Source organism: Megascapheus bottae, chromosome 3, assembly GCF_031878675.1.
Source record: "Megascapheus bottae isolate mThoBot1 chromosome 3, mThoBot2.hap1, whole genome shotgun sequence".
Lineage (NCBI taxonomy): Eukaryota > Metazoa > Chordata > Mammalia > Rodentia > Geomyidae > Megascapheus > Megascapheus bottae.
In genome coordinates this window covers 61,681,587-61,703,181 of record NC_143511.1, presented here as the reverse complement: position 1 = coordinate 61,703,181, position 21,595 = coordinate 61,681,587, and the positions used below count along the sequence as shown (strand labels likewise).

The 21,595-nt window shown below is 46.9% G+C and overlaps 1 protein-coding gene across 1 annotated transcript in view; it reads left to right on the top strand.

Moving 5' to 3' along the window:
• The window catches only part of Shb (SH2 domain containing adaptor protein B), a 124,038-nt gene that overhangs the window by 46,350 nt on the left and 56,093 nt on the right, over positions 1 to 21,595 (top strand). Inside the window, exon 2 of the mRNA XM_090330284.1 lies at positions 4,182 to 4,302. Within this exon, the coding sequence (XP_090186410.1) occupies positions 4,182 to 4,302 (121 nt within the window). The remainder of the gene's footprint in view (positions 1 to 4,181; positions 4,303 to 21,595) is intronic.

Genomic DNA, 21,595 nt, shown 5'->3' with positions numbered 1-21,595 from the left:
ACTCCCCAAGGGCTTGTGGTGGGGGTGTGTTGATGTGGAGCTCCCCCCTCCCCTTGCACAGGCCTTGTTGCTCAATCTGGAACCAACCCTCAGGATTGCACAGAGAATGCTCTTCCACCTTTCATCCTGTCTGAGATGGAGTCTAAAGATGGACCAAGGCATGTCAGGTCAGCTCTCTCACTCCCATTGACCCTCAGGGAAGAAAACTGAGAACTGCAGTTGACTGAGTTCTTGCTTGACTTTAAGGTACAGGGCTGAGAAATAGCTGGGAAAAGTGAAATTCCAGAATAATGTCTGGAAGCTTGCTCTCAGAGTGGTGGGGGAGGGCCCTGGCATTGCTTTCTTACTTCTCAAACTTTCCTGATAAGAATCACCTGGGTTGCTTGTTAAATAAAAGATTATTGGAGCTAGAAGTCTGTTGTCTTAACAAGCATTCCAGGCCATTCCTGTCTTCAGTCACATTTGGGAAAGTCTGTCTGTGGTACCAAAAATAGCCTCTGAAAGAGAAATACTTTGAATTTTGTATATAATGCTCCAATAGATTCTCCTTGTTGGCAAATGTTTTAACACTGCAGTACAAGCAAGCCTCCTTTGATCCTCCCTCCCCACCAATTGGGGACATAGCTCTATACCAACATTTTCTCCAAATTGGAGACAGAGTTTTCTGTTTTGACTTTTCATAAAGAGGTATGTTATGTTGTATTCACTTTGTTTTGTGGCTTCTTAGCGTACAAAGCGGTGCCATAGTACTGTGCTTGCCAATGCAACTTTTTAAAAACTTTTTTTTAAACCTCCCTAATATTCCATAATATGAAATTAGCAGTTTACTTATTGGTTCTCTTATTCACTGGCAAGGTATTTTCTCCTTATTGCTAGAGTTTGAAAATAAAATAAAAATGAAAAATAATTAAAAATAAATATTAAAAATGCTTGAAAATCCTAATAAATACACGTCAAACTTTGGGATTTTAATGAATTCTGCTAAAATTTGTCCTTTTCTACCATGCCTTCCCCCTGAGAATGAGGAGAGGTCCCAGTTTTCCACGCAGGGACAGCTGTCTCACCAAAGTCACCAAAACTTGGAAAGGAGGGCGGTATTACAGAAGGGTGACCAAGTAGCAACACCCACCTTCCTCCTGCACTTCCCTTGGGGAGGGACAGGAAGACCATTTCCTATCACATAGCTAATCCCCAAGATCAACACACTAAAGCTAAGACCACTGAAAGACTTGAGTTCCATCCAACAGTATGTGCTGAGAGCCATGGTGGAGAGGCTGTGGGTTGCCAGGAACTAGTCAGTGAAAGACTTTTGTAGGGACTCCTAGACTAACCTAGGATCTATGGTTTTGTGTAAAAGCAGAAAAAAGGTGTTTTCCTGGAGTTTCACACCTATCCTTAGGAGAATGAGACAAGGCCAGACAATACGGATATTTGTCCTGCTGCTGCTGCTCTGTGACTCAGTAGAGGTGGGACTTTTGCCTCAGTTCTCTTGGGCCCCCTCTGGTTGCAAGTGTATAATGTCCAAGGGGAGAGTTGGGGGAGAAGGAAGGGAAGTAACCCAACAAATTATCAAGTGTTTTCAATCTGAGACCCAAAATCAGAGTGCTTGTGTACTTCAATAGCCTGACTTATAGAGAGGACCCAGCTGAACAACTGGCTTCCTTTTGGATACTTATTCAGTGAGATTTTTTAACTGAGGTGTTTAAAAGCAAAGTAAAAGCAACCCCAGCAAGAATGTAGGCCTGCTTCTAGGGAGACTTAATTTTCCTTCTTTTAGCAGAAGAGCAAGCCTTCACACAAACCCCCCTGTCATACCTTGTGGTCTTGACTTATGTTTAGCCTTGGGCAACCAAGGCAGTGCTCACCGCCCAGTCCTGGTGACTTAAGGCCTGTGGCTGACTGCCTGCCTGCTCAACTCCTTAACGCCTGGTTAAATTTTTACTCCCAATTAGGACATGATTTGTGGAAGACTGGACGGAGTGCAGTGTTTGCTAAGTTTCAGCTTGCTCAAACCTCCAATTCCCTTTCCTCTACCAGTGTTCCTTTGAAGTTCAAAAGCAAATTGATTAAATATACATTTTTAGGAACCTTCCGATTTGCTTCTTAAACTAACAGAATTTTAAACTTTTTTTTTTTTTACAGTTGTATTTCCAACTGTCAGCAGGTGTAACTGGAACCATATGTCAACAGAGACCAGGGGCTTTTCCTGGTTTGGGGATTTGTAAATTCTTATTGAAACGGAAGTAAGCAGGGACGGCAGCTGGGGGCTGTGACAGCACAAGCTCAGATCTCATTTTAATTAGAAAATATAGATAGCGCCTGCTTTATCGCAGGCCTCCCAGAGCTCCTGTCTACGGAGAACAAAGATTTGGTTTATATCCTGCAAGTCTCATATTTGCAAATTACAGGGCATTTCTAAAAGGAACTGGAAGACTGATTTCTAGATTCGGCTGAAGCTTACCTGCCCCATGGTGCCCAGCAAAGCCCCCAAATAATTTTGCTTTCTTGGAAAAACACGTCCTTCTTCAGTGTAGCCTAAATAGAGGGCATTCGCATGGTGAAGACCTCCAGGGAGTCTGGGATGGGAGCAGTGAGAGCAAGTGTCATCTGCTGTCTAGTCCCCTGAACTCAAAGGCCTGCCCCTCCCCCCCCCGAATGTCTGAACTGTTCTATTTGACAGTACTTCCCTCATATAATTTTCTCCCTAGTGTGTTCGGCAAATGGTAGAGTACAAATATCAAATGAAAGGCGTCGGCAGGCTGAGCTCCCCAGCCCTCTTCTTTCCTCTGCTTAGTGTCATTTGAGCTCTCTGAGTCTCCAGCAAAGCCCAGGTTACAAAGTCAGCATCTCGATGTGCCTGCTGGACTCAGAGCTTGACCATCCTCTTAATCTGGGGGCCGCCTGGAAATAAGTCTTCACTAGTAGGTGTTCTCCTGTTTGTACATGTGTATTTTGTCCCAGCCACAGAAGGCCAGAACTGCTGCCTGATCCCTCTGCTGGCACCACATTCTGAACAGCCAGTGGTCACTTGTTTCCCTTGCCTGGGCTGCCACAAGTTATACTCACTGGACAGACAAAGAGGGATTTTCCCTTCCCCTGGGTTTGCTAGTTCTGCACATGCCTTACATTCCAGGAGCTAGGAGAGACTGGAGGCTCCTGTGGTTTCTAATTAAACCCATGAATTAAATAACAATTCAATAACCCCAAGGGTGGTGGGAAATGTTAACCTTCCCTTTCCTAATTCAACTGCTGTGTGACCCAAGGGGGCACCAAGCTAGGATGTGGAGGTACAGGTTGGGTGGGTTCTTAAGCTCTTCCCTTTGCCAGATGCACCACGCAACAACCTAGGAAGTTAAGAGGTGGGAGGGCAGTGCTTCCTTATAGCCTGCTGCTGAGAACTGTCACTCCTGCCAGGGAAAATGCATAACTTGGCCTCTGAAGCCTTAGAATTCCAGATGTGCATGTTCTTTGAGGAGTCCTCTTCTCCCCTGGGACCTGCCCAGGTGACTCATTCTTCTGCATCTGAAGTAAAACTTTTCTCTGAGAGAAAGAGACTAGGCTCTAGCTGAGGGACAAGTGAGGACACAGAAAGTGCCCTGCCCTCTGCTGATACAGTACCCCACTTGAGGCCTGCTTCCAAAGCCTTCCCTTGCCTTGTCTGTTCATCTCTGAGTGGCATGGATGTTTTCATTTGACTGTCTGGGGGCACTGTCATCTTCTACACAGTGCATCGTTCTCACCAAATTGTTGTCCAATGACCCAAGGCGTTGTTGCATTCCAGATTTGGGGGAAATGGAACACAACATAATTATCTCTAGACAGCTCTTCTGTGCCTCTGCCAGCACCAGGGCTGTGTCAGCATTTCTATGCTTTCTGCAATCGTCTTTCTATCATTTCCTCCACTACCATTCCATTCCACTCAGTCATGTTCCCCGAAGACACCCTCTGGGTTCTGCATTTCAAGACTTTGGCCCTGTATTCTCACCTCACTGCCTGGACTGGGCTAGGCTATGTGTATGGGCTCAGGGGGCTTGTGCTGGGATTGCTGGTGGGTAGGCACTGCCTCAAGGTCCTTGCCATTCTTTCTTTCCTAGTTCAGCTGGTGTTTATTGGACCAAAGCCTGGCTATGAACAAAGAAGCCCTCGTGAACTTACCACCCCCCTCCCCTTCCTTGCTGCAGGTGACCATAGCTGATGACTACTCTGATCCCTTTGATGCCAAGAATGATCTCAAGAGCAAAGGAGGAAAGGGAGAGAGTGCTGGCTACATGGAACCTTATGAAGCTCAGAGGATCATGACAGGTAAGCAGTGCAGCACAGTGTCTGATTTGTTTTACAGTGTGGTGTGCCTGGATAATATATACAGAAAAATTATTTAGTTAGAAGTGCCAAAGGTTGGGGTATTCCAAACTTACATAGCTACATCTGGCCAGGTCCTTAAGCTGCATCATTAGCGTGGCAGGGAGGATGGGAGGCAGACTTCTTTAAGAATGGCAGACTTTTGTTGGTTTGTTTGGTTGGTTTTGCTTGTCCTGGGACTTGAACTCAGAGCCTAGGTACTGTCTCTGAGCTTCTTTTGCTCAAGGTTAGCACTGTACTACGTGAGCCACAGTACCACTTCCAGCCTTTTCTGTTTATGTGGTACTGACAAATCAAACCCAGGGTTTCATGCATGCTAAGCAAGCACTCTACTACTATGCCACATGAGTGTGGCCTTGCTTTGTAAAAACCAGTTCTCCTGTAACTAATGAAGTCCCACAGAGCAAGTATTCTCCTACTCCTAGGAAATGACATTAATCTATTCATGAGGTCTCCTTGTAACCCAAAGACCTCCCATCAAGCCGGGCTTCTCTGCAGTCAGTGTTATTTGTTCCAGGGAAAACCACAGCTTAGATCTAGCTCCACCAAACCCACAACTTAGTGAGGATGTAGAGAAGGAGCTGGAGGGCCATGAGTTTGGCCTAACGGTAGAGTGCTTGCCTAGCATGCACAAAGACCTAGGTTTGATTCCTTGGTACCACATACATAGAAAAAAGCCAGAAGTGGTGCTGTGGCTCAAGTAGAAGAGCTGTGGCCTTGAGAAAGTCCAAGGACAGTGCTCAGGCCCTGAGTTCAAGCCCCAGGACCACCCCCCCCCCAAAAGAGAGAGAGAGAGAGAGAGAAGGAGCTGGAGCTGGCAGCCAGAAAGGTAGTGCTTTCAAGGTGATGGTTCAATATCAATTTTGTATTAAAAATTTCCCTAACAGGTTACTAGTTTATGTTTCACTTATACCAGGAAAAGACTGACAGGGCACCAGGTATAAGGATGCCATGTATAGTTAACTGATGGTAAAAACCAAGAAGTTCTTATAGGAATGAGGGGATGGCCCATCCAAAAAAATTTAGACTGAAATATAAAGCATTTAAGACATAAAACTTTTTTTCTAGCAGCCAAGGCCATAGTAGAAGCAATGGCTCACCTTATTTTCATTGCCTAGAAGAAGAGGAAAGACCTAGTAACTTGGTAGGGACAAAATTATCTCTAGCTATTTACCTGGGAATGCTTATTTTGTAATGGGTGGTCTAAATGACAGGTTTATAGGAAACATGGAGGCTTTGTCCTGGTAGTTGTTTCCTGTCAGAGCAGTCCTGTGAGGCCCAGAACATGTGGCTAAGAAGGCTGCAAGCTTATTTAGTCAGGATAATGGTTGGAGATTGCTTAGCAGCAAACACCTATAAGCCATTTTGGACAGAGCCCCAATCTGGGTGGGTAGTAGGAAGGTCAAAACAGCAGATTCCCCACTAGGTTCTCCTGGCTCAACATATCCAGACAGAAGAACCATATTGCTTGCCCCTTACCCCCCATGCTAGTCAGGAGTAGGAGTGGGACTTACAGTGCCACAGAGCTCATGAGGACCCAGGAGTATGTTTGGAGATTGTCCAGGCTCTGAGGCTTGTTGAATTAATGCCTCTATGTCTGAGGATTTACAATACAACTGTCTCTGCTGTTTCTGTGGCCCTCTTATGATTTATTTGTTTGCTTAATATCCTTGAGCACTTTCCCTTAATTCCTCTTTTGTTGTTGTTTGTTTGGTACTGGGGCTTGAACCCGGAGCAAGCACTCTGCTTCTTGATAAGCAAATATTCTGCGACTTCAGCCATCCCTCCAGCATTTTGTTGTTGTTGGGGGGGGCAGTCCTGGGGCTTGAGCTCAGGGACTGAGCACTGTTCTTGAACACTTTTTGCTCAAGGCTAGCACCCTGCCACGTGAGCCACAATACCACTTCCGGCTTTTTTCTGAGTATGTGGTACCAGGGAATCGAACCCAGGGCTTCATGCTTCATGAACACTCTACCACTAGGCTACACTCCTGGTCTATTTTTTTTTTTTTAAAGACTAAGTCTTGCTGTGCAGAGGCTCTAAATCTTAACTCTTAATCCTTCTACCTCTGTCCTACAGGACCTGGGATTATAGGTATGCCCTACCACACCCCACCCTTGATTCCTCTTGAAGTAGAAGGGAGGGCAAGGAATGGCATTTAGTGAGTACTTAATGTGCTGGGCCCAAGCCCAACTTCTAGGATTTCAGAGACCACAATTACTGAGAGGATCTAGCTCTGCCTCGTGCAATTCCTGCTCACCAAAAGTGGTGGTGTGGCCTCCAGAACACTTGGCCTCTTTGCACAGGGCAAGGCAAGACTTCTGCCAGGCCACTCATCATGCACGCTGTCCTCCGGTCCTCTTATAAGTATTCCTAGAGGGCAGCTAGAGGCAGGAGTTGAGAAGACACTTGGGGCCAGTCTCCTAAGGAGGACAGTCTCTTTTCCTCCAGTGGTTTGGGGAGCCTTTACCACAAATGTGTGCCAAGGCCTAACATTTTACAGGTGGAAAAACACTCATGCAAGGGACAGACTTGCACCAGGACACATAGTTGGTTGGCTGCTAAGTGCCAGATGGGACCCTAAAGGAAAGGAGTATTTGTATTGGGTGCTGGGGCATCTCATAGAGGGGAATGACCAGGAGTGGCTCCAGGCCAGAGTCCTTCCCCTTTTTCAAGCTTCCTGATAGGCACTGTGGCCTCATACTCATCCTTTCAGAGGAAAGTCCTGGGTTTTCAGGTGAGATGAACAGGCTAAGCCCCTTTCCCATTTCACTGGTACACATGTGTACTTAGGATGTTGAGATCTGACGATCACAATTCAAAACCACCCTAGGTAAACAAACCTAAGAGACTCTTATCTGCAGTTAACCACCAAAAAGCTAGAAGTAGAACTATGGCTCAATTAGTAGAGCACTATCCTTGAGCACAGAAAGCTCAGGGATAGTGCCAAGCCTTGAGTTTAAACCCCAGGACTAGTGTGTGTGCCCATGCATGTGCACACACACACACACACACACACACACACAAAGATGATATAGACACTTCCTGGTTGAGTTCTTATTGTAAGGATCTTGCCATGGCTTCTTGGAACTTGATTCTTTGTGTGTACCATCACTAAAGTGATTGATGTGTTGGATACCAGCCAGGATGAGCCACCAGCACATCAGTACACTAGGAAGTGATGTGGCTCGTCCTGAAGCACCAGGTAGAGGAGAGGCAGCAGGTATGTGGGATGGGTGGGGGCTAGGGATGATAGAGGAGCAGGGGTAGCATTAGAAACAGCTAAGTTTCACTTTTCAGGATGACCTTTCTGGAGTGGATGCTGGGATTTGTGTCTGCATGTGTGTAACTCTTAGTGCTTCTACTGCATAGAGCTGCCATCCAGGCAATTGAAGCCCAGGCTGGGGTCAAGAAGATCTGAATGACCCCAGGGGCTCAGGAGACTCAAAGTGGATAGGTATAGTAATTGCTTTGGGCTGCTAACTGGCTGTATATGGATGACCAGGCCAGTGATAATAGATAGTAGAAATGACCATGAAAGCAGCTGCTGAGTTCCCAGGACTTGTTTCCAGCAGTTCTCATTAGATCCTGTACCTGTTTAAGTATAGAGATCCCACTTTACTAGTGGAGAAACCAAAGAGCAGGAAGAGTAAGCAACAAACCCAAGACAATCCAGCTAGTTAAATGTGGGTCTGACTTTGTGTTTGATCCATGCAGCATTTTCTCTCTAGTGCCTGTATAGTCTTGGTACACTGTAACTTGGTGTTCAGATTTCAAGCACTGCTAACTTGGACTGCGCTTAACTGATGAGATTTAACAGTCCTTAGCATCTCAAGGCCTAGGGCAACAATGGTAGAAATCTTTACAAAGAGAAAATTGAGTATCCCAATGGAGCCCAGGAAAAGTATGCCTGTTCACCCAGGGCTCTTGCTCTGCCCCACAAATCTGCCTGAGCTGTTCCTCTACAGCCGCCACTTGTTACCTGTAGGAATCATATTGTCACTCCAGAGTTGATGCCTAGGACTTCACAGTCCTCTGCCCAAATGCCCACCAGCATGTTACATATCACTCTCTCTCCCGCACGGCATCTTTGGATTAAATACCTCTTAAACTCTGCAGTGCTCTGAAACACAAATGGAAAGATATTGACGCCACCCATCTAAGCTTTCCTTTCTGTGGATAAGGAAACTGAGGCTCAGAAATGAGTAACATTCTAAAAATGCTTTTAACTCACTGATTAAAGTAAAGCTGTCAGAAAGGGATACAAGCAGATTTGAGACTGCCAGCATTGGAAGATACGTGAAAGGTCGTTAATATTTCAGATGGATAGTGGCTTAAGCAGCTTATGAGGTCAGAGATGCCAGTTCACTGTCCTATCTTTCACACAGGGAAATCCCAGACAGGGAGCACTAGAGGACTCCATCCTAGTAGGAGAGAATCTGGGTAAGACTGGGGGATTCATTTCTCAGTGCCAGTCTAGTTCACCCCAATATTCATTCAGCCTTTCCTCTTTTTTTTTTTTTTTTTTTTTTTGCCAGTCCTGGGCCTTGAACTCAGGGCCTGAGCACTGTCCTTGGGCTTTTCTCAAGGCTACAGCTCTACCACTTGAGCCACAGCACCATTTCTGGCTTTTTTTCTATGCATTTGGTACCGAGGAATCCAACCCGTGTCTTCGTGCATGCTAGGCAAGCACTCTATCACTAGACCAAACTCCTTGCCCCCAGCCTTCTCTCTTTTTATCATCTTCGGCCCACCTCTCACATTATAGTCTTGGTCTCTCCTATGCCCCATTCCCTTTCTGGCCTTCAGTTTCCTTATAAAAAAAAAAGAAAGAACTAGAGGGGCCGGGAGTTTGGCCTAGTGGTAGAGTGCTTGTCTAGCATGCACGAAGACCCGGGTTCAATTCCTCGGTACCACATACATAGAAAAAGCCGGAAGTGGTGCTGAGGCTGAAGGGGTAGAGCTCTAGCCTTGAGAAAAATCCAAGGACAGTGCTCAGGCCCTGAGCTTAAGCCCAGGACTGGCAAAAAAAAAAAAAAAAAAGAACTAGAATGTTTCTGGGTTTCCTTTCCTTGTTGCCCCTTCTAGCCTGTTTAAGCATTTGGTGTCCCCAGTCCAAACTTCTTGTTGGGCCAGAGGTCAGGCTGCTTCACAGCATAGTTTCCCCTTTCCCCAGGTCTCAGTCACAGGCTCTGCATCTCCAGCACCTGGAAACTTCTCATGGAGTAGAGTGTGTGCCACACATTCATCAGGCTTGTATGGCTCACTTAGTATCATCCCTAAAAAATAGGACACATGTTGCCAATATGAGTCCACAGGAAATACCAACCTTGTACATGAGCCTGAGATGGTTGTCCTGCTTGCTCCTTCATGTGCTATTCTGTGCTGTTGAATTCTCTGGCCTATTACTCTCTGTAGGGTCCCCTGCCCAGCCAGTGGTATCCTTCCTAAAGCAGAAGGGTGCTAGAGCAGGGGGTCCTTGGGACCCCTTAGTGCACTTAGTCATCATGTAAGTATTCCCAGAGGGTCTGAGGAATTAACTGGGAGGTTTATAGTGCCAAAGCCCCCTGCTCGAGTATAACTGAGTAAACCTTTAATAAAGTCGTTCAAGGTGTCATCTCACAAGATGACTCACTTCAGCATTAATTGAGAGCATTTTCAGATCATGTTTTACATAAGCAGTTACACATTAAAAAATCTTCACCATGTTTCTATTATTAAATAACTTTATAGTATAATAAGAGAGAATTAAAAACAAGCCATCTCGCCCAGAGGCCTGATGCCCTAGCGTGGCTGCCTCCTTGGTTACTCTTGCTTTCCTTGGTTACTTTTGCCTTCTGCCCTTTGTACCTTTCTGTGTTTCTAGCACTGTTTAACTTTATAAAGCCCAATGGATGATGACCCCTTGTGTCTTCTTATCCTCTGGGATGGCCTTTTCCAGTAACAGCATGCTTTCCAAGAAATGGTCCTCTTGCGTTACGTGTTCTAGTCATTCATGACCTCTGAGGAAAGGCAGAGAATGTGGCCTTGGCTCTGCTGCTGGCTTATTGTGTGATGCTGGGCAGATTGCTTCACTCCTTTGGGCCTTAGTTCCCTCATCTGTAAAGCTATGTTTTGCCTTTTTGGATGTCATGAGGATCCAAAGGGGTGATGGATCCCAGTAGCTTTATACACCCTCAGGTTATCTGTGGTCACATTAAGCTTTTCCTCCTGCCCTATCAGCCCTGACCCTGGCACTCTCCACCCTTCCGGTAGTGAGTATATTGCCCTCTGCTCCCAGGAAAGGTGAACACTATGACAGCCAGCTTTGGAGGCCCCGCCCTGAGCTCTTGTTCTCTATGACTTGCCTTTTGGACACTACTGGAAGCCTCTCAGAGAAGGGTCATGACTGGGTAGTGGAAAAGCTGTATCTGGCACCCCTGAGATTTCCATTTTGTTCTTCTGCCCATTCCAGGATGCTGGTCTAGGAGCTGCAGAGCCCAGGGCCTTCTTATGTGCAGTGTAGTCCCTCCCTGCCCAGCTGAGTAAATGCCCTGGACTCTGCTCCTGTGAACTGACCTCTCCTCTGCACCTGGGCTGCACCCCATCCCTGGTAATGTCTCCCAGTCTTCTCAGAGCCTTCTCATCTTCTTTCTCCCTGCTTTTACCCTCTGCATTCCTCCTTTTCTAAGTGGCCTCAGACTTCAGTCTCTCATGGTAGTCACAGTTCTCCCACTGATGGAACTGTCCTTGAGGAACAGACTTCTCAGCACAATATCCTCTTAGTGCTTAAGGCCCAGAAAGGGGTGTGCAGCTGGCAGAGTTAGCTGGCAGGAAGCTAAAGAGAAGAACAGAACCAAGCAGATCTCCTGACTTCTAACCTAGGGTGTTGGGGCCTTGTTTTGAAATGTTTTGAAACCTGTCCTTACCTCCTCCCGCCTGGCAGGCAAAAGGCTTGGTTATGGTACAGAGTTCCCTGACTAGTCTATCATTTACCAGAATGACTTACCCACTGGACAGGAAGGAGATAATCAAGTATAAATAGATATTGCATTAGTCACCTTATGACTTTCCTGTTCTTGAGAAACAGCGGGGTTCATATGCCCAGCCCAATAGTGCTCACCTGCCCAGCAAAGCAGGCTGGAAAGAGTAGGAAGCTGGGATTCCATAGTGGAGAGGATAGGGGCTACCCCAAGGGCTCTTCCTCTGCTTTCTCCTCTTCCTTGACAATGAGTACATGCAGATGTTCAGAAAAGGTGCAACAGAATTAGAATAGGGCTAGATGTGGTAAGGCTTATAATCCCTCTCCAAAGAGGCAAGAGGATTATAAGGGATTCTTGAATTTGAAGTCAGCCTATGCTGCATAGGGAGACCTTGTTCCCCCTCACCCCCCCAAAAAAAGACTAGGATGGACTGAGGATAGTAGGCAGTCACTGACAACACATTGGCTGAGGGCTGATAAGGGTGTCTTGCTTCGTAGGTGCCTTACTGTGGGGGAGGTTGAAGTCTAGTCAAGCACCTGGTTGACTCTAGTATAAATGAGTCAAGAGGAACAGCACTGGAGAGAGGATGGATCTTGTCTTGGAAGGTCTCAGGAGATGGGGTGGACTGCACAGAGAGGGTGGCATTTGATTGAAGCTACTAATCTTTATAGTTCATGTATCCCTTTCACTGTTTTGATTTTAATCTTGTTCCTTATCACTTAGATTTTGCTTTTGTTTTGTTGTTTTGAAATGAAAGTAGCTTAGGCCAGCCTCTAACTTCTCTGCCTCCTGAGTGCTGGGTTTAACAGACCTATGGCCACCATATCTGGTTTACCAGTTACTATTATTGGACTTAATATTTTACAAAAGTTTATCATGTGTGAATTGCTAGAACTCAGGGCCTGGGTGCTGTCCCTGGCTTCTTTTTTTTGCTCCAGACTAGCTCTCCACTACTTGAGCTGTAGCTTCCAGCTTTTGAGTGGTTAATTGGAAATAAGTGTCTCATGGACTTTCCTGCCCAGGCTGGATTAGAACCACAGTCATCCTCAGATCTCAGCCTCCTGAGTAGGTAAGATTATAGACATGAGCTACCAGCTGCCCTGTGCCGAAGGTGTGGGTATCACAAGGGCAGGGCTGTCCATTTGATTGTTTCCTGGAGCCTCAGTAGCTAAATAAAGCAGTGCCTGGTCCAAAGTAGATGCTAGGTAAACACTGGTTGAATATTAATGAGTACATTAATCACTTTAGGCATCCAGGTCTGATCTGTAGAGTGCTGAAACCAAGAGCCCTCCTTTCCCCCTCCGAAGAGTGTCATGTCTAAAGAATATGAGTTTGGGTACTTGTTAAATGGACAGGGAGGTGGGGAGGTTGCTGGTTGTAGCCTCTAGGTGGCAGGTGGATAGAACCCCCCTTGTTGCCACTTCTGTTTCTACAGCTAGTGGTGAGCTGTATGCAAGATACTGTCTGTCTTTCCTTCCCTGGGCTGAGAGCTCTTGGAAGAGAGAGGCTAGTTTCTCATCTTTGGTTCTCTGGACTTGATTGGTTTGACTCACTGGTTTGAGGAATGATTGAGTAGAATATAAGCCTGCATGGGGAATGAGTGAACAAAAGAAAACTCACCATGAACAACTGTTCCCATTTTGGTGAAAGCCCACTTGCTGAAGTCCTGGGGCCTTGCTGAGGGGAAAGGTATGAAGTTCTTCAGGGAATGACTATTTGTGAGCATTTGCCTATTTGTGAGCCAGTCCTATTCTGTACACTAGAGCTTATCAGACGACAAAGTCACTGTTCTACAGTCAGCACAGGACCTATCTGTGATTCCCACCAACTCATTTTTCAGACCCTGTGGGCAACCAAAGTCTTGAGGTCAAGAGTTTTCTCATGGTCAACAAGAGACTTGGCCCAGAGCATGGCCACTTTCAAAAGCAGGATGGTCTCCATACTGTCTTCTGAGGATAAGAACTGGCTTTGGCTCAGTGGCTGGCAATTGTGTTCCACTCTTGACTTCATGGCACATCACAAGCCCAGAGGTTCATGGATTGTCTCCGTGCTCCCTGCACCCGGCATCACAGATATAAGGCTCAGGGTACTGACTGGAACTCTGCCAAGCACTTGGAATGCCTCCCCAGCCCTTCTTTCCACAGCTGTGAGAATGTTGGCATTCTATCCAGGAGGGGAATGTGGAATGGAGAGGTTTGCCTCCCCTCCCCTGCCCAGTCTTGCCTTTAAGAATCCCAGAGATGGTTAAAAGATCTGATGATTCTTCAAGAAACTATGAAAATAACTGTCTCCATACGGGTTTGGGGGCTCAAATTGACCCCAACTAAGGTCTTGCTGCCATCCATCTGCCCAACAGCTGTTGTTGGCAGTTTGAAGCAGTGGGAGACACCCGTTGGAGGGGTATGACACAGTTGGGAAGTTGTTTGGGATAGTACATCCTCCTGGGTGTGTGGGAAGATTAGAACAGTGAGGAGCAGATCCTGGAAGACAGGTTCTGTGGTTCTCATCTAGGTCAGAGTGTTGAGTCGGGGGCCAGGCAGTGTCTGTGTGGGTGCTACTCATGAGATGGGGTAGGTGGAATGAGAGAGCTCACCACCCATGGCAGTGTCTGTGTGGGTGCTGCTCATGAGATGGGGTAGGTGGAATGAGAGAGCTCACCACCCACGGGGGCCTCATATGTAAGGAAGACGAGAAGCTGAGGTGTGACTGTGGGGTCCTCAGCAAGTGAGAGGGTAGGAATGCTGCTTTCCTTTTGGGGACTGCCCTGTATGAGAATGGGAAGAATCAGCAGTTAAGGTGTGAGTGTCTTTGGGGCAGGAGAGATTAGGATACATTGGTGGAGATGTTCAGGGAAGGCCGCAGAGTACCCCTGTGAGCTAGAGAACCCCTCCCCAGAGGACTGAGCTTCTGGTTGTAGGAAAGGAAGTGATTTCTAGGGGTCACTGAAGATACTGCTGCCTGAAGCTCCCAGTCTTCTGAAATCTGAAAAGGGAGATTCAGTGATAGCCCTACACCCTATTATTTGACTGATTAATTAGTACCTTCTTCTAAGTAGGACTCAGGCAGGCTTTATAGAAGCTTACAGAGTTGATGGAGGTCTGTATTTAAAGGATGCCTTCTGTACATTAGACTAGGTGCCTCCCTGAGGCTCTGGGAGGTGGTAGATTTTGCAGATGAGCCAGCCAAGTCTTGGTGGCTGGTGAAGAATTCTTCCTCCTTCTAGACTTGTTTCCTCCCTCCTGCAGGGTATTCAGGTCTGGCCTTTTCTTTTTCTTTTTTTTTTTTTTTTTTTTTTTTGAGGGGTGGGGTGTAGTAACATAGCAGGTACCTCAGGATTGAACTCTTCCTCTCCTCCCTAAATGTTCTTTCTGTTCATGAAGCTGATGTGGCCCACATGTGTCTGTGTGACACTCCACTTCTGGTCAGTTTTTGAAATAGAAGCAACCAGTGTGGGTAACATACAAAATGCCACCTTTTCCCTTTGTTTACCAATATACAGCCTGTGATCAGACTGGACATTTAAGAAGGGATGTGCAGAGAAAAGAACCTGCCTTGGAGCTGAGTTCCCCTGCTGGTCCTCTGTTCTCACTGCCAGTACCTCTTCATACCATTCATGCCAATGTGGCACTTAACATAATCTCTTCATTTCTTATCTCCTGGGTTGGAAGCCCCTGGAGAGCAGGATCAGAGTGGCAAGCTTGAGAACGTTCATCCTCATACCACGGCACTAGAGCTTGAGCTATCAGGGGGGTTTCCTAGTGACCTTTAGGCCTGAGCCGCTGGTTTTGGGGGAATGAATGTCATGAGAGCAATGAATGGACTCCTGTCCTAAGTGGAAAGGCCCTCTTGAGGCCTGAAAGTAGATCTCATACCCTCCCCTGTGGCTTATTCACCCTTGCTATCTAATATGTCCATGTATCCTATCCCCTGAGGCTGGCCTGTGGGTCTGGGGGATCTCACCGATCTGCCTCATGTTTCCCTCCATGTTACAATCAACTCATGTCTCTGTATGCCCTACTTGCTGCACCTAGCTGGGTGCCCATACCCTCATCTTCCTCACATTGATGGCCTTAAAACATGCCTTTCTTCAGCTCTAGCAGCTTGCTGCCAAATCAGAAAAGACCTGTACCTGAGCCTGCCTGACCTTTTCAAGCCCCTCTGCATTTGTGTACCTTTGCTCCTGTGTGGGTCATTTATTTCCCCTCTCTGCTCAGGTGTGTGTTTATTGAGAGCCTGTCAAGGCATCCCACCTCACCTCCCTAAAGCTAGGATGGCAGGCAGGAGATGGATTGCTTCCATTTTACCAGTGTGACCAGAGGCTGGAGTGACTGCCTGGGGTCCCTGACTAAGAATGGTGCTTGGGACAATGAGCAGGAGCTGGTAAGTAGAACCACAAGGTCCTGGTCTGAGGGAAGCCCATGGACCTGAGGATTCTAGAGTCATCTGTAAAGTCAGACTAGGCAGATCCTCAGGGCCAGCTCTTACCCTTCTTAATAACAAAAAGCCGAGGCCTAGAACTGGGAGTAACAGCTTAGCACCTGCTAAGCAAGCTAGAAGGGCTTCCCATTCCCCTACCCCCTACAGGTTTTTCTCCCAGTTTCCATTGCCAGTTCCCATTTCCCTGTGTGGAGCTGCTTCTGCTGGGTGTCTTTGCTCAGCAAAGAGCTCATGCTGGAACACCGATAGTCTTGATTGGGAATCTGAATCCAGAGATGTAAGCTGGGGATAGGGCAGGTAGGTGGTGGCTAGTAGGATGGTGTCACCAAGTAAGATGGTGTAGTGCAGCACATCTGGACTTTCTGCCTGCCTATTGTGGGGAAGCTAAGGTGTTGTGGAACATTCATTGAACCAGAGAACTTTCTGAAGGGCCATTCCACTGGCGATGACTGTGTGGCATGGACATGTGTCAGTTGTAGATTTTGACATCTCATTTAAATGAGAGCATAGCATGGTATACTCTGCTTGGTTGAGGGTAGGTGTTGGTCACCTACAACAGGCCATCCGGGGGCAGATGGGAAAGGTGTTGGAGTCAGAGAAAATGTGTTGACACATCCCTGGGCTGTAAGAGTACACTTGGAAAGATTACTGGAAGGTCTGGCCTAGACCCTAAGCCCCAGGCCTCGGATTTATATCTGTCTGCCCACTCCAAGAAACTACTTAGGTCATCTCCAGATGTTTTTGTTATTTTCATAATTTACAACCAGAAGTTAAAAGAAGAAAAAGGTTGTTTGTTATTACTACCCTCAACCTGTTTACCCACTAAACTTCAAAACTAATTTTCAACCTAGATTAAGATGTGTTCCAGGTCTTTCAGTGCTAATGGGAAGCTCCTGGTTGCCTTGTAAGCCCCAACCTCATGTCCTAGGCTTGACTCTGGATTGTGACCTCTAGGGATGTGACTGGGATTTAATCACCTTCAAACTTAGGATCCTTATCTGCACTGCTGGGGATATAATACAGTATTCTGAGTCCCAGGAATTAGAGCTATAGCTAAAATCTGTGATCCATTTTTAGCTGACTTTAAATTGTCTGTGATGCTACTGGAAAAGCATAAACCCATCTTCCCCTCTCTAGAAGTTCTTCCCCTCTCTAGCTTTCATGGAGTGAAAGCTTTAGAACACTAGACTAAAGGACTGGTGACCCCTCATTTTAAAGGTCAGGAGTTGGAAGGCGCTGTCACCAAATGGTGACCAAGGTACAATTTTAGCCTAGGCTCTGCCATGCTTCCTTATGCATTTGGATAACTCCTGGAGCTGGTACATTTGTGAAAATTCCTCATTAATATTGTCTGATAAGTTGGTCTTTCTCTTTTTTTCTGCCAGAATCTCAGGGCCCAGGGATTGTGGGGTTATTGCCATCACCATGTATATCCACTTCTTTTATTCATTACATTTTCTTAGACATTATCTCATTTTGTCCTCAAACTACCCTGGGGGCAGCCTTTGCTCCTCTCATTTCTAAGACAGAGAAACTAAAAACCAGCAGATCTAAGCTACCTGCCATAATTCTTAAGAACAGGCTTAAAATTGGTCTCCTACTGCTGTTACGAAGTCAGTCCTCGTCCCCTCTCCCTTTAAGAACCTTGCCCAAACAAGTCCCAAGAGGTAGGGGTGACACTCATCACTCCTGACTTCCAGAGCGGGCAGACTAAAGGAAGGAGGCAGCAAATGGAAGGTCTTGGTCTTTTGTCTTCAGATCCTCTGACCTCTTTATCTATAAGGCTTCAGCAGCTAAGTATGTGTCAGCTAAGTTGTGGAGTCAGTTAGGCTGTTGGTGAGCTGGAGGAGGAGACCTTGTGTACTGGTCTTCAGCACATGGCCTCCAAGGGGCCTAACTGGGACCCTCTGGATCCATAGCCTCCTCCTCCCTGTTCTTTGATTCCAGAAGCCCTGCTCACTTAACAGCATACCCAGCTCAGAAGTGTTCAGTCCAGTCCACCTAGGTGAAACTGCCAGATGAGAATGTCCAAAGGGCTTGGCCCAAAGAAGCCACTCTTAGTGGAAGGATGAGCTTCCACGTTCTTGGCAGCCATAAACAGCCTATGTGTTTGTGTACCCGAGGCAAGAAAAGGCACAGTCGTGTCTGGAAAGAGCCTTGGCTTTGACACCAGATACAGAGCTATAATTATTGTCTTTAATTACACGATAGCGCCTTACTTGGGAGGCAGGCTTGGTGTTCAACTTCTTTCTTGACAGGATGGCTCCATTCCAATGTAAGTACTAACTAACTTAATACACACTTGAGCTTATGGTTATGAACAGACCATTCAGAGTTGCCTCCCAAGGCTCCTGCCTTCTTTTCTAGGAGAGAAGGGCAAGTGCCTTCTTGTCTGCTGCTGAAGAATGCCACACACCTCTGAGCTGATTCAGTTTAAGAAGCTGGGAGAAAAGAATGAAACTTTTCCTCATCCTGGGGGATGGGGGAGGACTGGGCAGAGCAAAAGCCAAATCCTGTGTCCGATGCTGAGCACTTTCCTGCTCCTTTGATTTTTTCACAGCACTTGAGAGAAAAGGACAAGGCATATGGTACTGTCCCCTTTGTCTAAAAACCAGTCCAGAAAAGGACTGGAGGGCTGGGAGTTTGGCCTAGTGATAGAATGCTTGCCTAGCATGCACGAAGACCTGGATACCACATACATAGAAAAAGCCAGATGGGGTCCTGTGGCTCAAGTGGTAGAGCTGTAGCCTTGAGGAAAGCCCAACCAAGGACAGTGTTCAGGCCCTGCGTTCAAGCCCAGGAATTGGTTGGTGGGGGCAGCGGGGGGGGGGGGGGGGAGAGGAAGGACTGGAACCTAGCCTAGGCTGTAAGTATACCTCAAGGACAGTTTTTGTGGTATGTTTTGTGAAGCCTTTCACCCTCTGATATACTTTGAGGCTTCACGTCACAGGTAGAGCCCCTTTGTCCCAAGCCTTCTGAAAGAGTCTCCAGGGACTTCAGAGGCCTAGAAATGGGCCTGCCAGGGGAATCGACATACCGTGCAGAGGATGCACAGATTCTATAGAAACCTTCCAGGTTCTCAGCCTACTAGACTAAATCATAGTGAAGGGAAGGCTGCCCTGAAGGTCCACAGTGCAGGTCCTTCCTGTTGAGGAAGTCAGGACAAGGACTGTTGAAATTGAGAATGCAATCTGAGCTCCCTTCTCTCAGTGGCCCTTGTTGGAGGCCAAGAATTCACATTATTATTGCACATGGCTCATGGGGACCAAAGGTCTTATGGTTAGAGATCTCCATCTGTAGTGACGGGTGCAAGCCTGGGCCTCCCTGAAACTCCTCTGGCTCTAATCTGGCCTGTCAGCAGATTTGTTCACCCCAACTTCCTCTCATTTCTGTGTCCCTGCCCATGGCAGGGCATGTATGCCTGCTCTCTTGTCTCTTTGCTATTGCCATGCAAGGCCTGAGGCTGAGGATATAGTAAAAACCCATGGACTGTAGTGTGGCATCCTTCATGTAACCTTCCCAGGGCTTTGCTTCTGATAGCAGAGATCTTGTAAACCCGAGAACAAAGTAGTTTGCAGACTAAGTCTGTGGTTACTGGGAAGAAATTGGGAGCAGAAACTAGATTAGCCCCGTTTCCTCTGACCCCTCGTTTATTTGGACAGGATTTGGGCCTCAAGTTTCCCATTTCTTCAGTCAAAGCTCCAGCTTGACCTTATGGTAGTGCTAGCACTGGCCAGTTTCATGCATGGCAGCAGTGGTGGTAAGACACTGGACAACACTGAAGGCACAGACACCTGAGCTCCAAAACTCAGAAATTCCTATTCTGCCTCTTGGTTGGCTGCCATCTTTGGGGTACTTTTGTTCGTATTTTTCCTCAGCAGCCATCAGCCCTCTACATGGCCCATGGCATGTGACATTGTCATCAGCTGCTTCTACTTAGCACCCAAGAACCTTATTTGTGAGTGGAAGTCTCACAGGCCTCCCTTGGGGACGCCTTTCCACACCAGCCTGCTTCCAAAGGGAATTTATTTAACTATGCCGGATTTAAAAATAAGTTTTAACTGATCTTTAAAGTCTGTCATCTTGTACATGCACTGTCAAGGGTAAAGGGAAGCAGCTATTCCAGTTCTGGCACCCATGGCCATACACTCACTCTCTCCTACCTCTGCAGGGAAAGCTAAAGCTCCCCTGCAGATCGCGCACAAGCTCCCCCGCCCCCCACACACACACCCAGTTCTACTTGTCACTGTCTCCTGATGAGTTTTCCAGGCCTGGCCCCAACTGTGGATCCTGTTACTCTTCTGCTCCCAGACTTCAAAGGCTTCCCAGACTTTCTCTCCTCCAGACATTCTTCTCTAGGCCCTTCTCTAAGTTTCTCCATCAGTCCTGGCATGGCTTGGACTTGTTAAAATGGGGTGTAAATGGTCTTTTCCTCTGCTCTTGTCTAAGCCTTACCTTTGTAGTTACTTGAGTGGCTACAAATGGAATAACTAGTTGAATCATATGATTACCTGCTTGTGCCTGAAAAATGAGTATACCAAAATACTATATGGGCCTATCAACACATGCTCTTCTGAATTTGAAAAAGTTTTTGAGATTGTTTATCTGGCTCAGTGGCAGGGTGGAAGAGGGAGTTATATCATGAGTCTTTGGGGTATCTGTCGTTCTGAGCAGTTGGTAGCTTAAGGAATCATTTGTGGTTGCAAAGTCCAGGCCAGCAGGATAAGGTGTGAGCTAGGATTGTGTTAAGGCCCTAGTATTCTTTGCTGCTCCTTTGAAATGCCCACAGCTTCTCACTGATGCCTTGGAATCGTAATTCTGAGAGCTCAAAGATGCTATAAATCTCCACTATAAATCTCCCCTTTACGACATGGCAGGTGAGTAGGGCAGTACTTTACAAGGGAAAACCAGCTTTGTCACAGCAGAGTGCCAAGTGTCCATGTTACAGGCCTCTGCTTGCTCACTTGTCCCCCCTGGTACATGAGCCAGGAGGATACTCCTAGCTCCAGTTCATCTGTAGAGACTGCAGATCTCAAAGCTCTGTTGTCCTTTTTCATACTTGGCCTTGTCATACAGTGAGAAGTATCTGTCCAATTAGACACACTGGTGTCCTGGCCTCAGCATAAGGAACAGGCTGCCCCAGCCTCTGTCTCCCTTCATGTTGGAATGGCTCATCACTACACTGGGCCAAGGGGCAGCAGACCTTGAAATGGCCTGTGGAGGACAAAGCCAGGCAGCTCAGGTCAGCCAGTTAGGTGAGAGATGATTTGGGGTTATGGTAGAAAGTACTTTAAGAGCATTCCATCCCTTCAGTGATCATTCTCTATTCTTCATGCCAGGCACCCAGGAAGATAGCATAAATGAGACCCAGGCAGCAGTAGGAGGTAAATGTGACCCCAACTAGGGTTTCATGGATAGAGAGCACCACAGGGTGTTGCAGTCACCAAGGTTCCCAGGAAAGTGGGGAGGGGTGGTGACAAAGGCATCCAAAGAGTTGAAACTCTTCTTTCAAGGCGGGAAGGAAAGGGTCAACATGGTAGTTCCCAGGTCCTACCAGTGGTTTCTTAGGTCAAGAGCTAACAACTGAGTTGGATTTGAAGGATTCCCACAGAGGTGGATACCACATAGAGAAGATGAGATTGTTTTGCAGGTGCCACATCCCAAAGTGAAGAGAGCAAACCCAATGCCAAGTGTGCCTGCAGTTTCACAGGTTTCAGAGGGCCCATAAGGACTTGTGGCTGCTAAGATGTCCAATGACTGGGGTTTCCAACTCCTCCCATCAAGTGGGATGTATATCCTGAGGATTGTTTGACATTACTGAACCTTAACTTTTTCCC